The following is a 14,491-nucleotide window of genomic DNA, read 5'->3' on the forward strand; positions in this document are numbered from 1 at the left end:
TGTTGCTGCTCTTGAGTTTGTACATGGGCAAGCTCTGGTTGCTGTTGCTCCTCTTCCTCGTTGTCGAATGGGTCAATAGCTCCTAGATGGTTCATCTCGGATAAGATTGTAGCAATATCCTGCTCAATGGCTTCATTGTCCGCGAGACCTCCGTTTTCAGCAGAATGCATGGCGTCGAGTTCTTGTTCAAGTTTATCCATGACGACCCGTGACCTCGCCATTTGCTCTTGGCTTCTCAAGTTTTTTCTGTGCACCCTCATGTTCAGCTGCAGCAGTGAGCTTTCAACGCAGTATTGGGATGCCTTGTTTGATGCTACTGTCCTCAAGTCATTTCTGTTGAATGTTGGCTGGATGTTCGGGCGTTTGGTCTATCTCCTGAGGATGTATTTCTCTGGAACGCTGGCAGCCTTAATTGTCTACATCATGAACAGGACATGCACGCAGAAAATACCTGTATTTTTTGGAAGAGGTGCATGTGTCTTGTCATTTCTTTCGAACGAAAACTTTGCAAAAAATAAGTAGTACAGTATGTAACATCTTTTTTTAGTCCTCACCTATGTGGTCCCATAGTTTGCACTCGCAGGCATATATTTCTCCCACAGGGTCTGCAACCACCTGGAACGCGTGTTGAGACCATGTAGACAGTTTTTGCATGTTGTTGTAGTGCACGAGGTACTTTGTGGGCTCTTCCGTCTCTGTCGTCGTGAAGAGTGTGCTCAGTTTTAGCCTTTTTCTGATCTCGTTGTACATAGCTCGTGAGTAAAGCTTTGCCATCTGGTGTCAAACCCATAGAAGGTCAATGTGTTTTGTTCCTTATGCCCATGCAAGAATGATGACCAAATTATTAGTTTTCTCGCAGCAAAAACTTGTCTAACTAATAAAGTTTTACTTAGTAAGCATGTTATTTTGTCTTACGATAGGTGATAGAGCTATACCCGGTTACCCATTGTCTCCTGGTTCTCTGTCTGCCTCCTGGTTTTGACGCAGGAGTTTACCTGGCTAACAAACCGTGTAGGTTTTGTCTCTCAATTACGAAGTTCTTCTTGAGCACATAGTTAATGCTCTAACTGCGTCGCCTGGATGTCATTTTGGCGCAGAAAATTTCTTTGAAGTAGGCTGCTATCCATCTCTCACACTCGTTCCACATGCCCACCATCGTGGCATCATCATGGAGGTTGTACTTATCCATGAGTTTTTTCCAGGTAGCCTCAAACTCAGTTGGCATGACGGGCCAGTTGAGGATTGATGTGAATTCATCCTTAAAGTCTTCGTGCAGGTTGTACAGGTATGCTATAGCGATCCGACCTCAAACGGTCAAATCTCTATGTATAAGTGTCATCCCTGGATCGGTAATGCTGACACACACAATACTTGAAGGATTATAACAGAGTGCAATCACACACTTATTACATGAATGTATCAAAAGAGAACTTATTACAATAATATTGCTTTAGGCCATCTAAATACGATAACAGCGGAAGGCTTGGAAGATAAGGTGAGTCCATCAACTCCAACGGCATAGCTGAGTGCACGACAACGACCTAGCGCACCTTACTCTTCGTCTGAAAAGTCTGCAACATGATATGTTGTAGCCTGGAAATGGGTCAGCACATGGAATATGCTGGTAATATAACACAGTAAAGCAATGAACAGGTAAAAGCTATCACTACATGCATATATGGCTGGTGGAAAGCTCTAAGGTTAATATTTTGTGACAAGCCAATTTTTCCCTACAACAAAGGAATATATTTTATTTAACTATGATGGTAGTTGATAAACATTGAGAATGGTAACCCCATCTCAATCCCAATTAAACAGTAATTAACAACCCAACAAATTAATTTAGAGTGATGAGATCAACATGATAATCCAAGAACCAGATACTCAAGATGTCCATAACTAGGGACACGGCTAACCAAAGAATGTAGTCTGTAAGTGGTTGTTAGTACCCACAAACACCCCAAGTGGCATATGGTACTTGTTGGTCTTATATGTGGTGTCAAACGTTACGCAGTCACCAAAGTCCTGATATGCCCCTCGGCACGTTCGCCCAGAATATGTTCTTAACTCTGTCGGACTCATCGAGTTGCATGTCACAAAAGAATTCCCTGTTTATAGCTTTCATCTCCCTAAAGAAGTTGACAGTCTTTAGGACATCGTCCACATCATCCATCCTTGAATTCTTTGCTTTGTTGCATATTAAAAGTGAACACTCATTCAAAAATGCATGTTGAACTGGCATCAGGTCATGCGTTGCATAATATGTTTGTACTGACAGAGGAAAAAAGACGGAGGGGGTTTATGGGAGGATAACAAGTTTGTACTTACAGGTTAATCAGGTCTTTGGCATTCATTTCGAGGAAGTAGCTACCAGGGTCATCGCCACCTAGTATGCTCATGATTTGTGTGTGTTCAATGCCTTTGAACTGCAGATACTTGACGTACTCCAAGATTGTTTTGTCAAAGTTTTTGTGGGAGTGCAAGAAGACAAGCATTTGGGGGGTGAGCTATAGCATGTGGTTGTGTCCCAGACTATCTCTTTTACGACAAGTGTTCCATCCTTTTCCCTCTTCAGGCTCATTTTAGCCTCGCAGTTAGTCCTGGCTGTCGTCTTGTTCCGCTGTCTATTTGCTTCTGACACCTTCGATTCATAGACTCCATAGAACGTGCAATAAAGGTAGACTCTGGTCTCAACCTTGGAGCCTTCCCTGACAGCGAAACTCGTGTGCTTTGCATAGACGTTGTAGAAGTCCTTTGCTTCTTTGAAATTTTCAAAGCGCGCCTCTAGCCTTGGCAGAACATAAGCTTCAATGTTAGGTGGCTGCACGCAACAGTAAGCAAACAAAAATGCAATTATGAAAACGTTAGATGGGGTGGTCACAGTACCATGGTATGGACTGTGCTTGTATGTTTTTTTAATGGATACTTACATGTGTATAGCTCTGTGCTGCCTCCGGTGTTTGTTGTTCACCCTGGTGTATGGGCGCGGGTGGTGTCACCCTTGGCACATGCGGTAATGCATCTCTTGGAGGGAGCATTGTTGACGAAGCTCTCCGTCTCACATTGTACGACCGTCTCCCCTCAGATTCGTTGTAAGGTTGCTCCTGTATATATGGCTCATATATTGTACTTTGCACCCTGCTAGAGTGGTCAAAATTTCTGTCTCTTTGGCCTGGTCTTCCCGTCGCAACCGCTTTTGCAGCACGGATGATTGATGTTGATGGAGCGACTGGTGGAAGCCTGTGTGTCCTTGCCTTTCTGCAAGAGCTAGGGAAGAAAAACATTTGTTGTTGGGGACATTGTTGACCTTGTTGCAACCCAATAGTGGAAAAGCTTGTATTCCCAGATATCGGTGTTTGCTGCATAGAAGAACTTGTCTGTGCTTCTGATGATTCTGGTGTAGCTTGAAATTTGCATGTATTGTTGAAGTATCCAGGTGTTATTTCTGGTGTTACCCAACAGGCGGTGCCCCATATCTGCTTGGCTCATCAAACCCTCGCTGCGCGTGTCGCCTTGCATGTTTCTGCAATGACATTCAACAGTTTTGGGATTAATCTTTTCTGCATTTTGTCGTATACATACTATGTGTAACATGTCATACACTGAAGACAATGTACAAGTTGAAGTTGCGTCGCTGAGCGTTATTAAACTTTGTTCTCTATTTTGTATCTGCTTTAGTTTAAGTCAAACTAATGAATGTACATGTTCAGCACTGACGTACTGATGTACTGATTTTTAGCACTGCTCGTAAACTAAACATTGAACTTCATCTGTTATGCAAAGTTTTTTTTATCTTTTTCCTTGTAACTGATGCATAAACATTTGTTGCATTGCTTGCAAATTGAACATTAAACTTCAGATATGTATGGATATGCATATATATAAACTGATGCATGTCTTCTCTTTTTTTCATCTATAACTTATGCAACTACACTAGAAGTACTCCTAGTTTATGTACCATTGAACTTACTGTGTACCAAGTGTATATTTTTTCAACGATATTCTTTTACTAGTTCGAACTGACGCTACTACATGGCATGTACTATTAGAAATAACATCATACAACTTGCAGTGGTAGCTGAACCTTATATAAAGCCTAGTAGCTAATTGGACTGATGCATAAGTTTATGTTTTTTGGCTTGACCTGAAGCTAGCATATTAGAGGTACTGGCAGTAACCTTGACATCCAAACTATGCATCAAGTGGCAGGGGTGTAATGAACTGATGCAAGCATTTTGCAATGTACTATCTGCTTCTGCATCATAGGAACATGTGTCACTGATGCAGCACACATGTAGCACTGATGAATCAGATAGTGTAACATGTAGGCAGAGCATAGTGTGTGCAATTTTTAAACTGAATCTTCTTCATAGCAAGACTGATGAACTGACACAAACGTGGTATTTTTCTTCAGGCAAACCCAGACATGAAAACATTTTTTGAACTGATTCAATTTTTGAGGAAAATTAGTGTGGGAAGCAGGTGGCACCATTGATGCAGGGAAGGAGCTTGGGGAGACGACGGCGCTCCTGCTTGTGGTGGATGTCCGGCGATGAGGTCCGGGGAGGCAGCTGTTGGCGGGGATCACGGCCCCGACGAAGGAGCCCCGGCGAGGGAGGGAGACAGGAGGGGCGGATCATGGGCCCAGCGAAGGAGCCCGGCGAGGGAGGAAGGTGGCTGGCGGGGATCACGGCCGCGACGAGGGAGGGAGGCGGCTGGCGCGGATCACGGCCCCGGCGAAGGATCTCGGCAAGGGAGGGAGGCAACTGGCGCGGATCACGGCCCCGGCAAAGGAGCCGTCACTGAGGAAGCGGATGGCGGCGATGGATCCGTCGCTGGCCAGTCACGGCGCCGCGGGCTCCCTCGCTCCGGCTGCCACCGTCGCTCGCTCGCCCGTGACGGCTGCCTCTCGCGGAAGAAGGCGGGTTGGGTTAACAACTTTCACTAATCCATAAAAGTAAATGGGAATGCGATATCTAGAGAACCCCGGTCATATCCACCTGTAGCTGGATGCCTTAGATCATCAACTCCTTGGTTATGGCATGCATAACACTGACCTGAAACAAATTAACCCAACAAACTCTTAATAGAACTCTACAAATATTCATAGCTAATTCACTATATGGTCATGAAGAGCATTAGTACCATTTTCATTTGGTTCTAGAGGGCAGCAGAAATAGTATTTTCTTCCGAATATCTCTTTCACTTCGGCGAAGAACAATGCCACTCTGGAATCACTTGAACTAGGGCTCTCAATCTTTACAGTGAAATTGTAATGGTGGAAAACTTTGTGATGGTATTCCACATTAAAGCACTGGTGACAGAGTTCCTCAATCTGCCAGTCAAGACCCTAAAACGAAATATAAATCTTTATTTGTACAATTTTCCTGGTCACTTTCTTGTGGTTATAACAATTAAAATACTCAAAAGTTTATATCCAGACCTTGAGATTAGTATTTCTTTCAGCATATTTTTCGAATGCCAACATCACCTCCTTAGTCATCCATTTTTTCTCATTTTGAATAATCTCTTCGTCAGGAACATCACACCTGTATGCATAGCCAACACAAAATCGCATTTTCTGTTCAAGTAGTAGAACAAGTAGAAACCAGAATATGATGTCATCATGTTCAACGATTGATAAGCTTTTGGGTTTTGGCCCCAACACATATTAAGAAGCACATAACATTGAAAGGAAAGTAAATTAACTAGATATATGTGTGGCGAACACCTAAATGTGCTTATAAGGTTGGTATATGCACTGGTTGCTAAGAAATTGTGCGCCTGTCATGGCCCGTGATCCCTCTCATTATCTAAAAGAATGAATATTGGGGAAAAACTATGGTGCATGTAGAGGAACCAATAAACATACATGAATATTATCAATATCTTCTGCTATTTTGCTAAACAAGAAACATAGATGATAGATACTTCTTTCTGGGACGCAGAGTTTCTGCACCCGAGCACAAATGAGCTCGGGTGAACAGTAAAATCAAAAGAAAATCGAAAAAAATTCGAAAAATTACAATTTTTTTTGGGAGAAACATTGAGAAAAGTTTTAAGTGCTTGCAAAAAATCTTTATGAAATCACATTTCTAGAAGGCGTGGCAAAAAAAAATCGGTACTCTGAAAATGCTACTTTCAAAAGCATTTTGGAGCACTGAATTTGTTTTTTTGCCACGCCTTACAGGAATGTGATTTCATGACGAATTTTTGCAAGCACTTAGAACTTTTGTCAATGTTTCTCCCAAAAAAAATTGGAATTTTTTGATATTTTTTCGATTTTACTGTTCACCGAGCTCAAATGAGCTCGGGAGCAGAAAGGCATTTTCGCTTCTTTCTGCAAACACAAAGATGCTATAATAGTAACATGTAGCATACAAGGGTGATTGGATAATTTATAACCCTGCATATTATGAGGGGCCAAGGGGATAATTACTAGCAACGGTCAACAGGCAACCTCGGCAGTCGACCAGTTGCCAGTCAGATCCAGGATCACGCAGTTTGAGCTTCCAATAACTCACTTAAAACAGCTTTAGTGGCATGAATCTGCAGTTCCTGTGCTTCGGAAATAAGTGAAATTTCTTAAAGAGAACCTCATTTTCCATCTGCATGACTATACAAGATACAGTCCCTCATTATAAACCAAGGAATATATAAACTCAGATCCATACTCATAAATTTTCAATGACACTGCTTAGAGAAAAAGTAAATCAATGCCAGATACCTGCAAGAGAGAGGATAGTAGATGGTTTACCTTGGTTGTCGACGTAGCAAATACTGCCGCGATGGTTCATTCCTCAAAGCTGGTTCTGTTGCCTGAAGGGACTGGGTTTCTGAATCAGCTGGAGAAGACGGTCACCCTACGGGAGGCCTCTTACAAAAGTAGGAAGGTCGAGCAGTCATATCAGCATGCTCAGCAGCTGACATATTGTCATACTTAGCAGCTAGACTGGAACACCCTAGACCGAAAATCTTATCCATCACTTCGCTTACAGTGTTGCACGTATTCTCTTTCAAGTAATCCTCCATTTCTTGCAGTTCCTTCTCCCTGAAGAAAACCATGCCCATATAGTTTACATAATGCAATAAATAAGTCTATGTAGTACTGAACTAGTGAATGTATTCCGCTGAGGCAAAACAAAGAAAAATTACTGTAAATGAACATAAATAATTGTTTGGCTGCTTATTTGCTGGTGCTGTTACAGCCTACGGCATTATTTTGTGCTTTATGCGTCAATATCTAAGTAGCTATACATAGTGATAGCAATTAAACCATAGATTAGAATGTGAATAGTTTAATTCATAGCACTCACATTTGCCGTGCTGCACTTTACTAATGACATGCGGCTCTGCTACTCTTCTTTTCTTTTTGGCTATTTGATCCATGTATAAACAGGTATAGTTTTAGTGCTTTGAGACTTCCTGCTGTTAGTTATAATCCTTGTTGTAGTTAGTCATGCTGCAGTTAGTTAATGAATCAAGTCTTAAGGATTGAGTATAACAGAGCGAACGGTGGTATAACAATGAACAAAAGGATGACACTTGGAAATATGGTCCGAATATATATTTTGTAAATAATTTCGATAGTAAGCTAGTGATTCAAGTCTTTGTCTTACGCTAGAAGTCAGTGGGCCAAGTCAAGAAGTGCAATGAAGAAACTAATGACACTTGGAAATATGGTAATATTTATTTATTTTTGAATATTTTCGGTAGTAAGCTAGTGAGTCAAGTCTTTGTCTTACGCTAGAAGTCAGTGGGTCAAGTCAAGAAGTCTTAGGCTGTAAGAAAGCCGCTAAGGTGGTTCTGTACAGTTCATTTCAGCTATAAATCAGTTATTTCAGTTTGCATTTCAGCCAAAAGGCCGAAATATTCATTTGGAATTAAATATTTGAAATTTTAAAAAAATATTTTGAAAAATATTTGATTTCCTGCGTAGTACTGAATTTGCTGAAATATTTTGACCGAAACATAATATTTCCTGTGAGGTACGTCATTCAGCGCTTGGGCAGTGGATTCTGACAGATCCACAGTTACAGAGCCCTCATTGCTGCTAACCTCGCTAGCATGCACCTGAACCCTGATCAGAACATCATGTTAGTCAGTAAATATGCAAGTATCAGAAATTTAAGACATAAGGTTTATTATGCAAGAAGGCAGAAGGTCAGTGTAAATAACAGCCAAAACACGTATATTTTGAAATTCTGATGGAATAGACAGACATACATAGAAACAAGACAAGACTTCCTTCCCGCTCAAGGCATTATACACAGAAACAAGACAGACATACACAGAAACAAAACAAGACAAGGATTTCGAAATACACAATGTTATGCAATGCATAATGAATCTTTGTTACTTAGTATTGAGCAAGTGAAGATATATCTGCATAGCAAAACAACCCTTGATTGCTTTAAATGAAAGGCCAGATGTTGTGGCCCTGTTGGTGGTATCACAAGTTACAACCTAGAGCATTATTTTGTGCGTCTATAGGTTTATACTCCGTATTTAATTAACTACATAGTGATAGCAGTTGACCGAACAGCAACAGTTCAATCCACAATGTTTGCATTTTGGCGTGTGTTGACATGCTGGTCCATTTCCAGTTTTGGTTATTCGATCCATATATGCAGTTACTTATGTGCTTTGTGGCTTCTTTCTTATGTTAATACCTTTAAGGCTTGCAAACAAAACAACAACATAGAGCTGGAGATTAAGAAACAGAAAAATCAAGAAACAAATGTTGAGAGGTCGTTCAGGTCGGCCTGATGTTTCTATAAACATGCCACCGACCAGCTTAAGCCATTATTGAATAGATGCTAGACCCTCTCCACACAGAAGAATTTGACTTGCTTAGGTTGAACTATGGTGTGGTCAGAATAACTCCAACATCCTCTGATCAGCTTATCTCACATTTAGAAAAAACTTTTGAGAAGCAGAGGTGAATACAGAGCTCCTGGATTATACAACTAGGGATGAGGTGATTTTTTTCCATGAGAATCTTTATCGGGTGTTATTTGTGGCATCATGATCGATGCAGGAATGCAGGATCAGTGGAAGTTGGGAATTCATTTGTAATTAAGCACTTGATCTGGTTGATAAGCTCGGATAAAATTCAGTTGGCAGAGCAGCTATCTGCTAAAAGCAAAAGCTTGGGAGGTGATACTTTCACTGTGGAGGATGTAGGTCCTACAGATCAGCATGAACTTAATTAAGAACAATCCACCATATGGCTGTCATTCTCACACAGGATTGCATACCCCACAAGAAAAAAGGAATTACTCAGATCATCATAAATTATCAATTAAAGCATATATTATCAAACCTATACAGTCTAAGACACATCTAGCAAAAGCATGCTTGTTCTGTAAACCAAGAATTTCTAGGTAGATCTATCATTAAGACTCCCTCTCTCCATAAAACCTCGCATACTTATGCGTTGTTAATTTACTCCCTCCATTCCAACGAATAAGACCCACACACATTCCAAAATTCAACTTTGACCATAAGAAATAGATATTGATCTAATTTATGGCCAAAGTTCAATTTTGAAATGTGTGCACGTGACTTATTCATTGGAATGGAGGTAGTATACTGTATAAGTACCTCACATGCATGTCTGGAGGTGTGAGTTTGCATGCAGGTACAAACAGTATCTGGATCCATATAGGGCAGATCACTATTTAATTAATCCCATAGTACTAGTACTAGCAATGAACTGAAGGAGGCTTCAATAACAAGCATATCGTTTGAGCTTGTTCCGTCCCTCTGAACAAAAACGGATGGAAGCTGTGGTTCTACTCGCAATTGCCATCAAAGTTGCACTTTTATTTTGTGTGGGGGGTGGGAGCAAAAGAATTCCTTTTATGACGGGAAGTAAGCATGTGAGGAGGGTAAGAGATGGGCATGCAGAAGGGGCGAAAGCTCACTCAGTTTTATGGGAAGATGACGGTTCGGGGCGCCGCCGCTCCTCGGCGAGTTCAGGGTGAAGATCAAGGAACGAGACGAGAGGAGCATCGCCGTCCATGGCGACGGGAGCCGGCGGCGAGAGCAGACAAAGAGCGGTTTCGCGGTGCTGGCGGCGGCGCTCATCAGCGAGTCTAGCAGCGCGCCGCCGCTCCTCGGCGATTTCAGGGGGGAGATCAAGGTAGGGGTCGGGATGGCCATCGTCCTCCATGGCGAGGGCAGCCAGCGCAGAGACCAACCCAACAGCGGGTTTGGGAGTTTTTTACCCGCTTTTTTTTCCCAGCAACGTGGTTCGTTCCGTGTCCTTTCCTCTTTTTTTATATAAAAAAATATAGAGTTGTAAGTTATTTTTTTAGGCAATCCCACGAAGCTTTATTAAGACGTCACAGCGTTTACAGGGACGAATGAAAGATTTCCAGGGTGTCCTAACCAAACATGGCGGCCCACCCCTAAAGTAAGAGTATGCTTCGCTAGATTGTGAGCCTCGAAATTCAAACTCGTAAACTCATGGACAAAATTACAGATAGTAAAAGACCTACTTGCCTCTATTATTTCATGTATAATCGCACCGTAGCTTGCCAAACACTGTTGCTTGATGTCGTCCACCACCACCTTGCAATCAGTAGCTACATGTATATTCAGTTCATTGAGATCTTAAGCTAGGGCAAGCGCCTCCCGGACTGCCATCGCCTCGAGAGTTATAGGGTCATCAACTCCCTTGAAACTGATTGCCAAGGCTCCCAAGAACACTCCGTTCTGATCCCTACACACTGCGGCCACAACTCCCCTCTTCTGATTTCTTCTTGTCGCTGCATCAACATTTACTGTTGCCAAAGTCGCCGGTGGATGTAGCCACTTTGTAGGCCTAGGAATAGGCTGGGCACTCACCACCCGTCCCGGTGTTTCAATTTCCTTGAGATCATTCAGATAAGATTCAATGAACTGATGTGTTGACATTGGGCTGGTATATATATCTTCATAGATCACCTTTCTCCTCGCTCTCCACACCACCCAGAGGGATATGATTAGTCTCATAAACTCTGAAGGAGTAAGAGTCTTATGCAGAGCGAACAGCCAGTTCTTCGCATCTGCGTCGCTGTTTAGACTGACCTGTTCCACCAAACGCTCATTTGACAAAGCCCAGATGCATCTCGACATAGTGCAATCCAGCAAAGCATGTCTCCACGAGTCTTGAGCTCCACAGATAGCACAATGGGCAGTTTGTGACATGTTACGGTGATGTAAAACATCAGCTATAGGCATTGAGTGCTGGGCTAGCCGCCATGCAAAGATTTTCTGCTTCGACGGTAGAGTTGTAAGTAGGAAATATGGTGTAGGAAATATGCCCGTTTGTTATAATGAAAGAAAAACAATCAGACTATACATATGTCGTAGAGATAAAAAAAAGTCTGAAGCATACGCTAGAATGAGATAAGGACTTTTAAAATGTGATTTAATAAACTATGTTTGAATCATGTTACAATGAGGTAAGGAACTTTTAGAAAGTCATTTCAAAAGCTAAAAATGTGATGGTCCCATCACACTTGACCTAACATCACGATGTTTATCATAACCAACAAAACTATGACATCAGAATAAATATAGATGTTTGCCACCAAAAAAAAAGAATAATCATAGATGTGTATGGAGGCAAATTAGACAATTGGTCATTTTCATATTGCTTACAAAAATTAACACATAGGAAGATGTGTCAATTTTGGGGGCTCAACATTGAACATAACACGGAAAATGTTTTTTTAGGAAACGCACGATGTACTAAAAAAATCATAAAATGACGTCTATAGATCCAAAAAACCTCTATGTAAGCGGGTTAATTTTGTTTGTTATTTAAGGATTTGGTTGAATTTTGAAACATTTTTTAAAATTCCAAAATATGTTTTGAATACACAAAAAAATCATGAGTAATTTTTATTTCGTGAGCATTTTTTTGAAATCATGATTTTTCTTATAATATGAAAGATTTTATTTAAAATACCGTACATTTTAAAATTTTCCAAACATTTTTTGATTTCTTAAAAAATCAAAACCCGCAACTTTTTAAAATTTGTAATTTTTGGAAATCCCAAGTTAATTTAAAGAAGGAAAAACATAAACAGAAAAAAGAAAAGAAAAAAGGGGTGTCACACCCTGCATGGTGGGCGGGCCCATGAAAAAGTGTGGGGGTGGAGGAGGCGCGCTTGTTGTTAAGAGAGGAAAAAAGAAACGGGGGCTCTAGCCACTCGTAGTTGAGTGCCTTGAGATACCTGAGGGTATGACCATCTAACAACAGTTTGCGACGATGACGAGTTTGAAAAAAAATTGAATTGTTTTCTTTATTTATGGGTGGCATGGTGGGTAATTTACGGCAGTTTTGGGGGCAATTTCAATAACGGACGAACAGAAGCAGTTCGTGCCTTATTATTAGTGAAAGATTAAAAGAGGAAACATGGTTGTTACGATCTTGCAAGACCACGCTCAACACACAGGTTGGCACTGTCCCTTGCAATAAGGCTCTTGTTGCAATGGCGACAGACATAACTGTGGAGGTGCTTTTTACAACAAGAATTCGGTTGCAATTGCTAGAACCCTTGTTGCAATTGCAAAACAGGACCCTCCCCTAATCTCCATGCCTTCCATGCAGATCATGAACTCGCCGGCTCGATCAACTACTTCCTGATGATCCTGCAATCGGGCTTGTCTTCACCGGCGACGACGACACCCTCTGTTATCTTGGCTGCGTCGACAACAGGTGGCCCCTTTGCATTAGCGGCACCAGGCAGTGCCATGCTTGTAGCAGCTATTGTTGGGGAATGTAGTAATTTCAAAAAAATTCCTACGCACACGCAAGATTATGGTGATGTATAGCAACGAGAGGGGAGAGTGTTGTCCACGTACCCTCATAGACCGAAAGCGGAAGTGTTATAACAACGCGGTTGATGTAGTCGTACGTCTTCACGGCCCGACCGATCAAGCACCGAAACTACGACACCTCTGAGTTCTAGCACATGTTCAGCTCGATGACGATCCCCGGATTCTGATCCAGCAGAATGTCGGGGAAGAGTTCCGTCAGCACGACGGCGTGGTGACGATCTTGATGTTCTACCATCGCAGGGCTTCGCCTAAGCACCGCTACAATATTATCGAGGATTATGGTGGAGGGGGGCACCGCACACGGCTAAGAGATCAATGATTTATTGTTGTGTCTCTGGGGTGCCCCCCTGCCCCCGTATATAAAGGAGCAAGGGGAGGAGGTGCGGCTAGGCAAGGGGTACCGGGAGTAGGACTCCCCCCCTTTTCCATGTTGGACTAGGACTTGGGGGGAAAGAGAGGGGGGGGAGGAAAGGGGGGGCGCCGCCCCCCTCCTTGTCCAATTTGGACTTGGGGGGCGGCTGCCCCTTGGCCTCCTCTCCTCTTCCTCCACTAGGCCCATTAAGGCCCATTAGGTTACCGGGGGGTTCCGGTAACCTCCCGGTACTTCGGTAAAATGTCGATTTCACCCGGAACACTTCTGATGTCCAAACATACGCCTCCAATATATTAATCTTCATGTCTTGACCATTTCGAGACTCCTTGTCATGTCCGTGATCACATCCGGGACTCCGAACAACCTTCGGTACATCAAAACATATAAACTCATAATGAAACTGTCATCGTAACGTTAAGCGTGCGGACCCTACGGGTTCGAGAACAATGTAGACATGACCGAGACACGTCTCCGGTCAATAACCAATAGCGGAACCTGGATGCTCATATTGGCTCCTACATATTCTACGAAGATCTTTATCGGTCAGACCGCATAACCACATACGTTGTTCCCTTTGTCATCGGTATGTTACTTGCCCGAGATTCGATCATCGATATCTTAATACCTAGTTTAATCTCGTTTCCGGCAAGTCTCGTTACTTGTTCCGTAATACATCATCCCGCAACTAACTCATTAGTTGCAATGCTTGCAAGGCTTAAGTGATGTGCATTACCGAGAGGGCCCAGAGATACCTCTCCGACAATCGGAGTGACAAACCCTAATCTCGAAATACGTCAACCCAACAAGTACCTTCGGAGACACCTGTAGAGCACCTTTATAATCACCCAGTTACGTTGTGATGTTTGGTGGCACACAAAGTGTTCCTCCGGTAAACGGGAATTGCATAATCTCATAGTCATAGGAACATGTATAAGTCATGAAGAAAGCAATAGCAACAAACTAAACGATCAAGTGCTAAGCTAACGGAATGGGTCAAGTCAATCACATCATTCTCCTAATGATGTGATCCCGTTAATGAAATGACAACTCATGTCTATGGTTAGGAAACATAACCTCTTTGATCAACGAGCTAGTCAAGTAGAGGCATACTAGTGACACTCTGTTTGTCTATGTATTCACACATGTATTATGTTTCCGGTTAATACAATTCTAGCATGAATAATAAACATTTATCATGATGTAAGGAAATAAATAATAACTTTATTATTGCCTCTATGGCATATTTCCTTCAGTCGCCCACTTGCACTAGAGTCAATAATC

The 14,491-nt window shown here is 42.2% G+C and overlaps 1 protein-coding gene across 1 annotated transcript; it reads right to left on the minus strand.

The window, feature by feature from the left end:
- Nucleotides 1-1,356: 1,356 nt before the first annotated feature.
- LOC125537182 (uncharacterized) lies at nucleotides 1,357-10,240 on the minus strand. Its single transcript, XM_087543643.1, has 7 exons — nucleotides 9,930-10,240; nucleotides 5,444-8,080; nucleotides 5,146-5,350; nucleotides 5,001-5,057; nucleotides 2,931-3,523; nucleotides 2,329-2,821; nucleotides 1,357-1,593 (listed from the first exon to the last, which is right to left on the minus strand). The coding sequence occupies exons 2-5, from the start codon at nucleotides 5,576-5,578 to the stop codon at nucleotides 3,489-3,491; spliced, it is 432 nt and encodes a 143-aa protein (XP_087399769.1). The 5' UTR covers nucleotides 5,579-8,080; nucleotides 9,930-10,240; the 3' UTR covers nucleotides 1,357-1,593; nucleotides 2,329-2,821; nucleotides 2,931-3,488.
- Nucleotides 10,241-14,491: the final 4,251 nt, after the last annotated feature.

This window comes from Triticum urartu, chromosome 2A (genome assembly GCF_056163025.1).
Source record: "Triticum urartu cultivar PI428250 chromosome 2A, HENAU_Tu73, whole genome shotgun sequence".
Taxonomy (NCBI): domain Eukaryota; kingdom Viridiplantae; phylum Streptophyta; class Magnoliopsida; order Poales; family Poaceae; genus Triticum; species Triticum urartu.

Coding starts and splice junctions, on each gene's coding strand:
- LOC125537182 (XM_087543643.1), bottom strand. CDS start 5,578: ATGCGATTTTGTGTTGGCTATGCATACAGGTGTGATGTTCCTGACGAA. Junction 5,058..5,145: donor TCTAGAACCAAATGAAAATG/GTACTAATGCTC, acceptor AATTTGTTTCAG/GTCAGTGTTATGCATGCCAT. Junction 3,524..5,000: donor TCTAAGGCATCCAGCTACAG/GTGGATATGACC, acceptor ATGTCATTGCAG/AAACATGCAAGGCGACACGC.